Source organism: Homalodisca vitripennis, chromosome 1 (genome assembly GCF_021130785.1).
Source record: "Homalodisca vitripennis isolate AUS2020 chromosome 1, UT_GWSS_2.1, whole genome shotgun sequence".
NCBI classification, from domain to species: domain Eukaryota; kingdom Metazoa; phylum Arthropoda; class Insecta; order Hemiptera; family Cicadellidae; genus Homalodisca; species Homalodisca vitripennis.
This window is the reverse complement of record NC_060207.1, coordinates 73,124,499-73,139,770: the sequence shown is the minus strand read 5'-3', so window position 1 is coordinate 73,139,770 and position 15,272 is coordinate 73,124,499. Positions and strand designations below refer to the sequence as shown.

General features: G+C 31.8%; 1 protein-coding gene across 1 annotated transcript in view; it reads right to left on the bottom strand.

Moving 5' to 3' along the window:
• LOC124364525 (low-density lipoprotein receptor-related protein 1) overlaps positions 1-15,272 on the bottom strand; it is a 221,709-nt gene that overhangs the window by 75,240 nt on the left and 131,197 nt on the right. Inside the window, 9 exon segments of the mRNA XM_046820081.1 lie at positions 595-784; positions 5,928-6,124; positions 6,362-6,478; positions 8,357-8,494; positions 8,868-9,017; positions 9,936-10,163; positions 11,925-12,182; positions 13,495-13,684; positions 14,203-14,407. Coding sequence (XP_046676037.1) covers positions 595-784; positions 5,928-6,124; positions 6,362-6,478; positions 8,357-8,494; positions 8,868-9,017; positions 9,936-10,163; positions 11,925-12,182; positions 13,495-13,684; positions 14,203-14,407 — 1,673 coding nt within the window.

Here is a 15,272-nt window from a genome sequence, read left to right as displayed (position 1 = left end):
AGTGAGAATAATATCCAACTACTTTTAAAAATAATAAAAACACACATTATGAATAACTGAATATTAATAAAGGATAATAATAAAAGATGAGTAATGTGAAGCTTTGTCAACAGTAAAACTGATATTTTCTTAGAAATTGTTATTTATTAACAACCCAATGTCCATTAACAACTAAGGGAGTTTTGCAATTTCCTATATTGGTGTACTACTAGAATACCAATTCAAAATACAATCTATTCACAATCCAAAGGTAACCTCAACACTTTTTACAAGGAATTAGTGCAGACCTCACATAACAAAATGACTCCAAATCACCCTCTAGCCTCCAAATCTATTTTCTAATTAGCTCATTTACAGAGTCCAAACAACTAATTTTAATTAATCAAGTACGTCTAGTAGATATATCTTAATTGTTAAGACGAAAAAGTGATAACACAATCATGTTAACTGAATCTTCCTATTCTAAATAAGAAATACAGTTAAAGGTTGCTTAAAAAGGATTACTAAAAGTGAGCATTATTTTTAAACAAAAAGAAGAAAAAATTTATTAAATTTTGTAAGAAAAGTATTCTTGAGCCGAGGGAAAGTACTTACTGCATTCCTTATTGTCAAGATCTTCGTCGGAGTTGTCACCACAGTCATCCACTCCATTGCAGACCAGAGCTGCCTTGACACACTTGCCGTTACGACAAGCAAACTCTACGTCTGTACACTTTATCTGACCACATGTCACTGGCTCGTCACTCCTGTCTCCGCAATCATCCTCCCCGTCACAATAATACTCCTGCCAACAAAATATCTCTTACTCAACAATTCTTAAGAGCAAGAGATTTAACTGTAACCTTTTTGAGTGATACAAGTATTATCTGTGTTGTATAGTTTATTATAAAATAATGAAAAGAAATATAAAGAACAATAAAAAGCATTTCTAAGTCAACAATACCTACTTTTTGAGTAATTAAAATCTTAAGGTAATATGACACATGATGCTCCAGAGCAGAGGCTCGAAATATGTTGCTGAACTAACAAAACTGTCTTAGTGCAGTACAACCTCGTTTATCCAGATTAATTGGGACCAGAGTGATTCAAAGAAATGAAAATCCGGACAAACCGGGACAACAATAAAAATACAATAGATTAAAGATAATGAAAAATGTATTTCTTACAAAATATAACAGTAAAAGGCAGCCTATTTATTATTTTGTTTCACAGTGATTAACCAGAGACAAAAAAATAAAATAAATAATAAAACTAAATGTTGTTTACTTAAATAAAAAACTCAGTCACTTTGATACACTGCTTCCGAAAAGGATGAACACGCATACCTTTCAAGGATGCTATGTTTCCTGTTAACTGTGAAAATAAAACATCAGCCCATCTATCCGCGCCATGACATTAGAATTAGTCATTAACATCTTCTAGTTTCTTTGTTACTAAAAACGTTTTCACTATCCTCTGTAAGCGCTTAACAAGTTAAAATTTACAACTATTAAGCTCTCATAGATTGTTAATGTATTACTATATTGTAGGCATTTTCTAAATGTTGAACATGTATTAACAAAAAACAAATTAAAGTGTAAATTCTACAAAAAATGGTTTATTCTTTAAAAATTCAGACTCCCTTTAACAATAAAATTGATCAGGATAACCTGAAGATCCAGATAAATTAAGTGCAGATATATTAGAGAAAATCGAATGGTTTTGTATTTGCTTTCAATAAATTTAAGATCAACATTTTAATTAATGTAATTTATATCACTTTTATCTATAATTTTACTGTATACATGTGTTTCTAACATTGTTATCTTAACGGAACAGTAAAATTCTTATAAATTTTATGTGTGTTACTAACAGCATGGATTAAGCTAAATGCTCTGAAAATTAAAATATTATTTTTTTTAAAACCCAAATATACATTATTTTCCAAGGAAAAAGGAAGATACATTATACCTTAGGATAAAAATACATACAGTGTCTTACTATAACAAAATATTCTTAAATTCATATTTTTGAATTTTGAAATGTTCATAAACAAACTGAAAAATTTCAAAAAAAATTAAAACATTTAATTTACACATTTTGGGGGCTGAGGATCCAAACATCTAATAAAGGTTTATTCTATATTTTATTTTAAAAGTGCTTGCTTATCCCAGACATTTTTGCTTGTTTCTTCTAAATATTTAAATAGGACATAAGATTTTGTAATCTTCCAATTCAATTGTTTATAAAATAAGTAAGAAAATAATGAAAAGCACACAATTGAAAATTCAGCAGAGATTATAATATAATTGGAATGCACTTTACAAAATAAATAATGAAATCCATTTTTGAGAGTATTTAAGACTTGAGTTTTGGCCATTATCATGTTTTTACTCTTTATTTAATCAATCTTACGATTACTGGCATTACTGTTACAATTTACAAGTTTGGTCATATAGATCATATGCATGTGGTTGTTATATTTTTTAAATCTCTCTAATTGTAAATAGCACATAGAGAAAATATTTTTAAAATCAAAAATTAAATGTTCAGTGAAGTTGCATGGTTGTTGTCATCATGACTGCAGCCAAAATACTTATAAACAATGAATGTTTTTAAATACGGCTATGTTATACATAGTATAAAAACTGTAGTTTATATGATTACTGATATATTGGTATGCGTATTTATAGGTTTTGACATAATTTTAATACATAAAACTGAATTTGAAATTAAAGTGAGATTAGGTCAGAAATGTCAAACTCCCCAATTGTAGGGTATAATATCTGCTTATTACATGGAACAGTGCATAAACTTCCCCTGTGTTATTGACTCTCTTCTCTCATCTTCTCTAATAAGCCATTAGTAATAATGAATTATAATGTTTACTGTGTATATTATATGGAACAGTGCATAAACTTCCCCTGTGTTATTGACTGTTTTATGCACTCAATAACAGTGAGAGAAGAGATCTCATCTTCTCTAATAAGCCATTAGTAATAATGAATTATAATGTTTACTATGTTTATTATATGGAACAGTGCATAAACTTCCCTTGTGTTAGTGACTCTCTTCTCTCATCTTCTCTAATAAGCCATCAGTAATAATGCATCATAATGTTTACTGTGTATATGATATGGAACAGTGCATAAACTTCCCTTGTGTTAGTGACTCTCTTCTCTCATCTTCTCTAATAAGCCATCAGTAATAATGCATCATAATGTTTACTGTGTATATTATATGGAACAGTACATAAACTTCCCTTGTGTTAGTGACTCTCTTCTCTCATCTTCCCTAATAAGCCATCAGTAATAATGCATCATAATGTTTACTGTGTATATTATATGGAACAGTGCATAAACTTCCCTTGTGTTAGTGACTCTCTTCTCTCATCTTCCCTAATAAGCCATCAGTAATAATGCATCATAATGTTTACTGTGTATATTATATGGAACAGTGCATAAACTTCCCTTGTGTTAGTGACTCTCTTCTCTCATCTTCCCTAATAAGCCATCAGTAATAATGCATCATAATGTTTACTGTGTATATTATATGGAACAGTGCATAAACTTCCCTTGTGTTAGTGACTCTCTTCTCTCATCTTCCCTAATAAGCCATCAGTAATAATGCATTATAATGTTTACTGTGTATATTATATGGAACAGTGCATAAACTTCCCTTGTGTTAGTGACTCTCTTCTCTCATCTTCCCTAATAAGCCATCAGTAATAATGCATTATAATGTTTACTGTGTATATTATATGGAACAGTGCATAAACTTCCCTTGTGTTAGTGACTCTCTTCTCTCATCTTCTCTAATAAGCCATCAGTAATAATGCATTATAATGTTTACTGTGTATATTATATGGAACAGTGCATAAACTTCCCTTGTGTTAGTGACTCTCTTCTCTCATCTTCTCTAATAAGCCATCAGTAATAATGCATTATAATGTTTACTGTGTATATTATATGGAACAGTGCATACACTTCCCTTGTGTTAGTGACTCTCTTCTCTCATCTTCCCTAATAAGCCATCAGTAATAATGCATTATAATGTTTACTGTGTATATTATATGGAACAGTGCATAAACTTCCCTTGTGTTAGTGACTCTCTTCTCTCATCTTCTCTAATAAGCCATCAGTAATAATGCATCATAATGTTTACTGTGTATATTATATGGAACAGTGCATAAACTTCCCTTGTGTTAGTGACTCTCTTCTCTCATCTTCTCTAATAAGCCATCAGTAATAATGCATCATAATGTTTACTGTGTATATTATATGGAACAGTGCATAAACTTCCCTTGTGTTAGTGACTCTCTTCTCTCATCTTCTCTAATAAGCCATCAGTTAAATAATGCATCATAATGTTTACTGTGTATATTATACGGAACAGTGCATAAACTTTCCTTGTGTTGAGTATTCTCTTCTCTCATCTTCTCTAATAAGCCCATGGGAACAAAATTGATAAATAACTTTTTATATATTGTTCAATCATGCATTTTATTTCAATTTTAAGATGAAACTTTATCTATTTTAATATATTATATAACCCAACTTAAAAAATTAATTAAATTATTTTGGCATTTTAACCCTTTGACGGACCGCGACGTACACCGTACGTCTAGTGTTTACCGCTGAACTCGGTCCGCGACGTACGCTGTACGCATCGCGCAGTCCGATCTTATAACGAATATATTTCGGTTATTTTCGGTGTAATACATTCAAGTTATACATCGTTTAAAAGAAGATGAAATGAACTATCAGTGTATCGATACCTATGTATCGAAAGCCATTCAACATGTAGTTTATAGTAGACGAAAAACATCGATCAAGGTGGCGCTTGCTGTCAGCTGTTTCTAACTACGCAATTGACTGTGAAACGACTTTGTCTGCTGGCATGACGATGTTATTGTTTGTGTTTAGCTGTTTATTTGTTTGGTTATATTTACATACTATTTCATAATGTTACTTATGAGTGTACTTGTAGTAATTATGTTGTTTAAAAGTGATTTTCACTGTGGTTTAGGACAAATCTGATTGTGAGTTTATACTCGTATGTGCATCAGTGAAGTGAAACAGTTTTAGATTTAGTTTTTAAAATTGGATTGGATTATTGTTTAGGCCTAGGCCTGTTTTATTACTTTATTTCATAAGTTATGATGGGCTTTAATATGTTAGGTTACATTTATGTTTAGGTTCTTGTTCTTTTATGTGATAATGGCAAGTACAACGTAGGCCTAGAAAGTGTAAGTACAGCAAATAACTTCCAGTAAACATGTCTTAAAAACTTTTGTAATGGTATTTTGTACATGTTTGTATGGATATACTTATATTTTAGCAATACAATCACTTTTACAAGTATAGGCTTAACAGAAAATCATTTAATGTACGTATAGGTAATGTTGTCACAAAACTGTGAAAAACAAGAAATTAAGTGGACCACTTAGGGGGTGTTCAGTTCAAATTAAATAGTGCGTTGAAGGGTTAATGTTGATTTATTTTAAAATTTTTGTTTTCAATACCTGAAAAACAAAAATAAGTTTGGAGGAAGACAAGAATATTTATTTTAGTGTTTATTTGATTATAAACATTAGAAACATCATAAGTTAGATAAGATTTTAATACTTTGAGTTTTTATAAAACATCCTATGGTAAAATATAATGTGTAAATATTATAAAATAGGCCTCTAAATATATTTTTACTGTATACATTTTTTATGTGAATTAGGAGAAAACGACTATAAAAATGTGTGGTACATTTGAGAAAAATAAAGACTTATCTCTGCGCCTATCTGACCAAACCATGTATAACAAAAAGAAACAGATGGCTGGTGCAAATGCTATCAGCTGTTAACAAATAAGTGAATCATCCCAAACACATGCCTTCTGTAGTATACAAAAAGTAAACTGTTGTCAACATTCTTAAGTTAATGTAGTGATTCGTACCTTGGCGATGCACTTGCTATTGTTGCACATGAACTGCAGGTCGAGGCAGGGTGACGGGTCATAGCTGAGACAGTCCTGGCGGTAGTTCTCATCAGAATTGTCCCCGCAATCATCTTCTGTGTCACACACCCATTCCCAGGGAATGCAGCGGCCTGTCATGTTGCAACGGAATTCCGTAGCAGAGCATGTTCGCGTTGCTGTGGCAACAATTTTGTACAGTTTAGAAAAAAAATACTATCTAATAAACTATTCAAATTCAAATCCTGTATAGATTTTGAGATTTCATTAGGAGATTTGAAACTTTTGGTTTTAATAATTAATGACTATTATTCAGAATTGAATGCATGCCTTTAAATCATAAAATTCTTTGTATTATACAAAATGTAATAAAATCAACTTAAATTTTAATTATATCTAATACTAAAAAAAGTTACCACAATACGGAGCTTCATCTGAGCCATCTGGACAGTCTTCTGTCCCATCACACTGCCAAGTTTTAGGAATACATTCGTTACTGCTGCAGTGGAACTGGTCATATCTACATTGGAATGCTGAAATACAACAATTGTTTTAGGTTTGGCCAGATTTCTCAGTTTTACTAAAACTTGACAAGATTGTTATAATAATTCATAGTTGATCCCACTCTTGGCAAAAAATAAAAGTTTTTTAGTCCATAGCAATCTGACACTACCTAACAGTATGGACTTGTTCATGTATTGTGAAAGATATTTCTTTCCGAGGGAGAAAAAGAAATAAAATATGACACACTAACTGAAACAATTATTTAGAGAAATAAAAACAATGCTTTATAAAATACAAGTAAACAAGTATTGTCATAATTACATAAATATAAATAAACATGTTTCTTGTTCCATAATTCCATACTGTATTGCAATGTATAATAAAAATTTATTTATTTTTAAGGAATCACAAACTGAAATAACATCCAAAACCACTCAAGATTTTTTACAACCCTACAGTTTTAATTCAGGCAATTTTTTTGAAATTTCCACATTTTTATAAATACATTAGCTTTCTGATGATTTCACCGAAAACATTTGTTGAAATGCAAAATTGCAGTCTTAAACTAATTGTCATTATACATACATGGTAGGATTTTCAAATATGTCCATAACCCTGAGGCAAAATTTAAATTATTGTACTTAAACTAATAATGTTTTAGTTTCTAAAATCAGATTTTTGTGGTAAAGAACTATGGAAGAATTAGAATCAGCATAGAAATGTCAGACTATCCCTTTCAAAAGTAATATGATAGTGAAATATACTTTCTGCATAAAAACATTATTACCTGAACTAAAGGCAGACACAGTAATAATGTAATAATGTTTGTCAGTACATAACGGTCTTAAAATTTCTAATTCAAAAAATTAAAATACTAGAGTCTTCATAGCAAAGAAAATCATACGAGAACCAAAAAGAGCACACCCTCTCCCCAAAGTGAGGTGAAAAGATTCACAGCATGACACAGGTAAAACCTATCAAAGACGCCTGCTTTTACATTTGATACACAATACACCTCTTAAATGTTTCAAAACATTGTATACTTTTTACATTCTGAGCAGATTTCATGTTTTTGATTTTATAAAAACTATAGTTTCTTTGGGCCTTGATTTTTCAAGTAAGGTTGGTCCTTGGTACCACAGTGTGAAACCATAGCTATACAATGTTTGAACATTTTGGATTAAAATAATCAAGAATAACCTCAAGAAGATAAGTAAATAAAATAGTTTTCTATGACAAACAAGATTTTAGAGAACAAAACATAACATTGTACCAGACACCTTCTAAATAATTAGTTTTTTATATTGCTTTTCCAACAGTTACTTTTGTTTTCAACACGTTTTAAAATGTGGTTTTTTCCTATGGAAGTTGTCTTTCATCTGTTGTTTCAGCAAAAACAGCACCAGGATTATATTTGGATTATAGTAACTATACTATTACAATTTAAAGGCTTTGAGAGAATTCTTTATTACCAAACCATTGAATGATTTGAGAACACAGAAATATACTGCTTAAAATGAGTGAAGAATGATGTAGGCAAAGAATTATATGGCACAAATATCACACTCTTTTTCTGACCATTTAATTAATTGGCCAAGGTCTTAACCATCAGAGATCTGACAGGACACGAAGTCAGATTGAGTAAGTATTTCACTTTTAGACTAGTAATAACTCCCACAGCCCACAATTGAAATTTTTATAATAATTTGTATTATGTATTTCAATTTTATATTTATTGATGAATTTTTCAAATAAGAATGTAATCTGATTTGAGACGGATTTGAAATATAGGCATTTTTGTGGGAGGAAGTAACCAAAGGTATTTCCTCAATAAAGGATACATTAAATACAACCTTATGATTTCCTTTAGGAAAGGCTTCTCAAAGCAAACAACCTATGTAACTTACTACAATCACGCTCATCAGAGCTGGGTGTTCCGTCATAGCCGTCATTGCAGTCATCCTCGCCATCGCAGTGCCACGCCTGGTTAATGCAGCGGCCAGATTCACAGCGGAACATGTCATTGCCGCAGTGAGGTTGGGGTGCTGTACAACAAACCAGGTACAATACACTTTGCCTTGACAGAACTTTTAATATATAAAAGAATAAAATATAATTCTTAAAGAAAACATGCCATTCATAACTTTTTAATGCATACCCTGCACAATGATATCTCTACATGGGTATCTCTGATACTAATGTAAAAATGTATGTTAAGTCAATAACCCATTTTATGATGAAAACATGCAAGCCTGACAGGAATATGTGCTTTTAACTGTTAATGATATCCTACAATGTTTTAACCCAAAAATAAATTATACTTACAGACTTACAAAAATAAACTGTTGGTTCTTTGATTGATAGGATAGTAAATACACAATTATTGATCATAAAAACAATAAATAAAACTGAACTCACTGGTAGAGGTCTTGTCACAGTTCATTTCATCGCTGTTATCCCAGCAGTCGTTTTGGCCGTCGCAGACCCACGACGGGTGGATGCATGCCGTCGTGTACTTACAATTAATCACCACATGGTCAGGCATCTGCTGACTGCAGTTCTGTACGGCTGTAACATATTTGTCTCAATCTTTTACTTGTACACCATTATAACTTTAAATAAGTAAACCATCATGTCTTAAACTTACTAGGAGAATTTTATTTAAAAGTAAAATTAAAACATAGAATAGAATACATTCATTTAAAAGAAAAGGAGATCATTGAAGAGAAAAATAAATATATTGTAAAATTGTATACACAAATTGTAAATAAAAGTGGCAAATTACATTGTAAACAAGTAAAAAGAACAAGATGTCAAAAAAAGATCAAGAAATACGCCTTCAATAAAAAATATAAAATACCATATTAAAAATGTAAAACAAATGTACAATGTGACCGTAATTCAAGAACATGTGCAGGACAAATGACTTCTGGAAGTGTAAATAACGTAGTTCTACAGCGTGTAATGAACAAGTGGACAGCCAAAAGTTTCTCGTCCTCAACAAATATGTGAAAATTATCACAGTTTCTCAACTGTTTATTACATGCTAATTTATGGTTATTTTGTAATTTTGTGTTTGTGCACGTTATTGCCTCTCAAAGCTTCTAAGATCTAATCTTAGTTTTTAACTTTATGAAAATTAAAAAGTTATTGATTTTAAATTCAATTCCAATACCTTTATCCGATACACTTTGAAAAATTTTTAATTTACATAATTACTTAATAAGTACAAAAAAGGTAAGAATATAACTAACAGTAAACACATTTAATATGCTTGCACTATACTCCAATTGGTAGTACAGAAATCAATGAACATCCAGTATTAGTTAATGAAAAAATAATGTGTTATATAATCTTCATATAACACGTTAAATATCTAAAATATTAAAAATCTTCTAGTGTTAATAGTGATGCCAATTAAAGTGTTCCATGTATTCTACACATCTATGAGGATCCATCTCAGAAAATTCACAAGTATTGACTTACGACATCCAATTTCGTCGCTAGCATCAGGGCAGTCTGGATCGGAGTCGCAGCGGAACTTCCCTAGTATGCAGGGGCCAGCCGTACATTGGAAATGTGTCCCAGCCACGCAGGAGCAGTTGGCCTCGTCCGAGCCATCTCCACAGTCATTGACATCATCACACAATCGGGTGGCTGAAAGGCACCGGTTGTTTTGACACCGGAAGTACCCGCTGCGACATGTCCTCATACCTGCCAAAGAACATTCAACACTATAAACTTTTGTTTGTTTCAAAATCCAGAACAATAGAAACTTTATAACAGGGGTCACCATTCACTTTCATTAGTGGGTCCTTTTTTGAAATAACATGACCTTCGCGGTTCAGAAGGAAAATACCCCCTATGGGCTTAACAATTGAAACAATAAACTATTATTTTTTAAATTCTGGATATTTATTAGCACAAACAAATTTTATCCAAAACTCTTGACAATACACTTCCTCTTTTCTGTATTTTAAAACTGTATTTTCTTGGAAATCGATCATTTCCATCTGGAGAGCAGCTTTATTACTCCCAAAAATATTTACAGCTTCATTGCTCCATTCATCAACAGGATTCAAAAAGTAAATGTTACTAAGGCTGTCAATGACAGTCTCAATTTTGTTTAAATCTGTAATTCTGTTTTTAAATTTAAATTTATGATCCTTAATGAACGTGTTGTATTGGCCGACGTCAAGCTCATTAATGCTGATTTTTGTTTAAATTAAGAAAGTGCAGGCATCCATTTTCAAGATTGACGATGAAACGCTTTTTACTTCCGTCAGGAGCTCCCATACAAGCTTTTCTTTGCCTTGAAGTTTAAGGCTCAGATCTTGATCATGGATAAGAAAATGTAAGTAGATGTTGGTTGATGTCTGATCAATGTTGAAAAGGAATGTCTTCAAGTCTTCTACAATCAGGAAGCCTTTGCTTAGCCATCTCACATTATTATACAACAACAGATGGTCATATTAAGCATCCACTACGCCAAGAAATATTTTCAACTCATGATGTTTCAATGACGATTACCCCCCACCCCCTTCTACAACATAACTCGCCACACTAATTACCCAATACGAGACTAACGATCTTGCGCTCAGCGCCGAACCCTTGGTGAATCAATGATAGTAGGAAAGACAAAGCGCAGGAAAAATCATATAATGTTCTCAAGTTACATATGTACAATATTTTGAATTGGTGACACAAGGCTCGTACAAAATAGGCTGGCTGTCCATATCTGGACCACGGTGCGCCATTTGAAGACCTCTACTTTATAACATTGAATCTCAATTAAAAAATATAACTTGGGTACATAACTCAAATTTCGCTAATTTAAAAACATTTGTAAATCGAATAATATTTCGTTCCTTCAAGAAATTCTTGATTAGAGAAAAAATGGGAGGAAGACTCAAAGTAACTTTACCTCTCTGATAGGAAACCTATTAATGAACAATTTATCGGAGGGCTTCACTAAAAAATAATTCAATAATTTTTGGAAACTTCAAAAGGCTTTATGTTGTTAAAAGAATATTTCATTTGTATATCTCTAAAACTTTACAAAATAATAGTTGATCACTATTTCATTCTGAACTTGAAGGACACTTAAATAAGAACTTAAATTTCTTCAAGTTCAAAGGCAAGAAATAACGCACACTGGCTAAGGGACAAGTTACAATTTATTTTTAATACTATTAAGTATCAAGTACATAACACAGAACAGAGTATGGATGTTATCTGTAAAATATTTAAACTCAGTAGGAAAACCTAAAATATTTTATACTAAATATATAAATGAACTTGACTAAAAAAAATTAATCAAGTTTTGTTTATATATTTAAATTTTTTCATTAACGTTTGTTAATATGCTGTAATAAATTAAACTACATATTACTAATGAAATTAACTAACTGATAGCACAATTACTACTAAAACAACTCATGCAATACCTCATATAACAATGGCACATCTACTCACTGCAATACGTCTCATCCTCATCGGACAGGTCGATACATTGTGGCAAGCCATCGCAGGTCAGGTGATACGGGATACAACCGCGGTCCGAACACTGGAACTCATCTTCTGTGCAGTTTGGCGCAGTCACTGTGGCACACCTCTTGTTATCTGGGAGCAGAGCACGGTTGTCGTGGCAACTGCAGAGCACTTGTCCCGCAGCACTCAGGCGGCAAACATCCTCACAGCCACCATTGTGTACCCGGCAAGGGTTTGTAAAACCTGACATCACATGTTGCAATATTTACATTATTGATTTGTACAGTTTACTCTTAATTATCTAAAGTAATTGTAACTATAACCATTTTAGATAATATGGATATTGGACATAAAATGTATTAATAAATGGAAACAAAACCAATTATAATAAAAATAAACTATTAATTAATTAAAACAAAACTGTTTAGCCTCTTAATGGCTGTAAATGTATTATAATTTTTTCAACTGACAAATCCTCACAGCTACTCGCTTTACAACATTTTTAAACATTTTTGACCTAAATCTGTTTTTTGTTGTTCATTTAATTTTCTCAAACATGTGCAACACCTAAGGTGAAAATATACATACTGTGTGAATATGATGAAAGGAGGAGGCAACTAGTTTGTGCTGCTACCTAGCGGATTTTCAGACAACTATTTCAACACCAAGTATATCATTCGAAACAGCTGCTGGTTATAGAATTGAATTATGCGTTGTGGTTTGTTTTCTTGTGTTTTATCTGTTTTGTTTTGTTGTAACTACTCACCATGGTGGAAAATAGCACAGATGGTAGGGAAATAAGAAAATATTTAGACATTCCTACATTAGAATCAGGTGATAAAAATGCTTTATTCTCAGAAGACAGTTCTATTTATGAACCGGTTGACATCTTTGATTCAGACCCACTGTTCCAAATTCACAAACAGCTCATAAAAATATATATGTTCATACTCTAATAGGTAGTATAGTAATAAATTGTATGTTAATAACATTTAATACTTATTTAGTAGTTTTGAAATAACATGTTAAAATCCTTAAGAACGGAAAAAAACACCTGCGTTAAGTGATCAAGATAACTTATTTTCTTAAAATTATTCAATCTTGGGTTTGGGCATTTATATACAGTAATTTGTGTTTCTATACAATATTAAATACATAATAATCAAGTTACTTCTATTTAATTTTTATTCAAGCAGGTTTTGGTAAATGAAAACATTACAAACAGACAAGTTGTGGTGATCTGTTCATGTATCTACATAAATTTACCTACAATCAAACACTAAAAGATCTCAAAATTACCACTCATTAACAGTGCCAGTAACAGAGCTGGAAGTCTTTACTTTTAATTTAAAATATTTCAGTATATAATCCAATTACAAATTGCAGTCGGTTGTTGGTATATAATCCAATTGCAAATTGCAGTCGGTTGTTGGTATATAACTTATGATATCAACTACGGATGTGATTTTTAAATGTTATAATAAATAAATATCATTACAGACATGATCTTGCATTAATTACTTTTCCATGTAAACAAATGAATAAGAGTACGTACAATCTTCTGTGTTGTTAGAGATTGCCACAATGCCCATGGGTCGGGGAACATCCTTGCGTAGCCAGACAACATCTCCACCAGTGTACTTGTTCGCACGTATCACTGCATGGTGGACCCAATCCGTCCAAAAGAGGAGGTCTCCATGGACAGTCATGTCAAATGGGTGTTGTGGTGTCGTTTTCGCTAGTATCTACAAACGCAAAAGTCTGATTATCTGTCATGTATTTTAAGTATTTTATCACTTTTATTCATATTTTTTTTTTTGAAAAAATACTATTAGAAACTCTAAAATAGTATTTCAAGAGCTCAGTAAATAAATTTACTTCAACAAATTTGTAAATTTTACAGAGGAGCAATTCAAAGATTAAGAGTATTATGGATGATGTGCCTTAGAACCCAAATTAAATCATTAAAATCTATAACAAAGAACATTATTTCTCTAATGCATCCATTTCTTATAAATGCTACCTTTTTAAACAAATCTGTGTGATGCAGGGTAAAATAAAAATAAAAGACTGATCAAATATCAACAAGCAGTCAAATCGTGGGTGGTCATTTTTCAGTGAACATCTTTTGTTACGTTAATAATGTTTCCCTCTATGAAATAAAGTGTTGAATAGTAAGTATGTTCAGAGATGCTAATATATTTAAATCCCAGAATGATATTAAATTTTTAATTGTGAGTGAATTTCACATTTTGTCACTTACCACTCTGTGAGTGCCATCATACTCGCAACGTTCTATCTTGTCGAGCCGTGCATCGCCCCAGTACAGTTTCTGTGCCTGATGGTCAAGTGTGAGAGCGTTGGGCATGCGGATGTCTGTTGTGATGATGGCCTGCTGTCCGTAACCTGTCAGGAACGCTCTCTGGATACACGGGTGGTGAGAGTTCCAGTTAGTCCAGTACATCCGCCTGTGTCAGTTCAGTTCTATGTTAGAGGTGTTGAGGGCATATGTTTTAAAAACACTACTTCTTTACAGTTATATGAAATAATGTACATGGACAGTTTTGTTAATACAGTGTCATGGATTTATATTATTATTAAATATAATTAATTTATTATATTTAGTTGCTCAATTACTGTAGTGAGATTTTGAAATAGACTAGGTTAAGTTTTGTGTCACCAAACTTATAGTAAGATCATTTTAATTAGCAAATAATTATTGCAAGTTCTTGATGATACTTATAAATTATAACTATAACAGTAAAGCAGTAATCTTACCAACACCTTCCCTCAATACAAGAGGTTTTGATTTTTTTATCTGCACTTCTGTTACTAGTTATACAATTATTTACTACTGACTATTGGTGAAGATAGACAAGAGAATATTATCTAAAATTCCAAATATTTAGAATTAGTGAACCAATTGGTTACAGGACCACTTGTCTTACCAAAAGCTTTCTCAAAGAAGATCTTCCAACAAAAAAAATTCAAATTCAAAAGATTTTGGTAAGGCGTGTGAGGTAGCAGAACGATGCAATATTTTGTCAAAAATTGTGAACAGAGATGGCTGTGTGTGCAGATGCGTTGTCATGATGGAAAAACCAGTCTCCAGTTTGCCACAAATTGGGTATTTTGTATGAACACAGCAGCACAGTCTTCTTAATACTTCCAATATAAATCCTATCTGATTAATGGTCTGGCCAGCAGAAACAAACTCTGAATCAACTACCCCTCTCACATAAAAAAATTAGGATTATCTTAATGTTTGATTTGAGGACTTCTTGTGGATATCTTGACTGTTAAAACATTAGAACAGTTTCAACAGCATTTTTA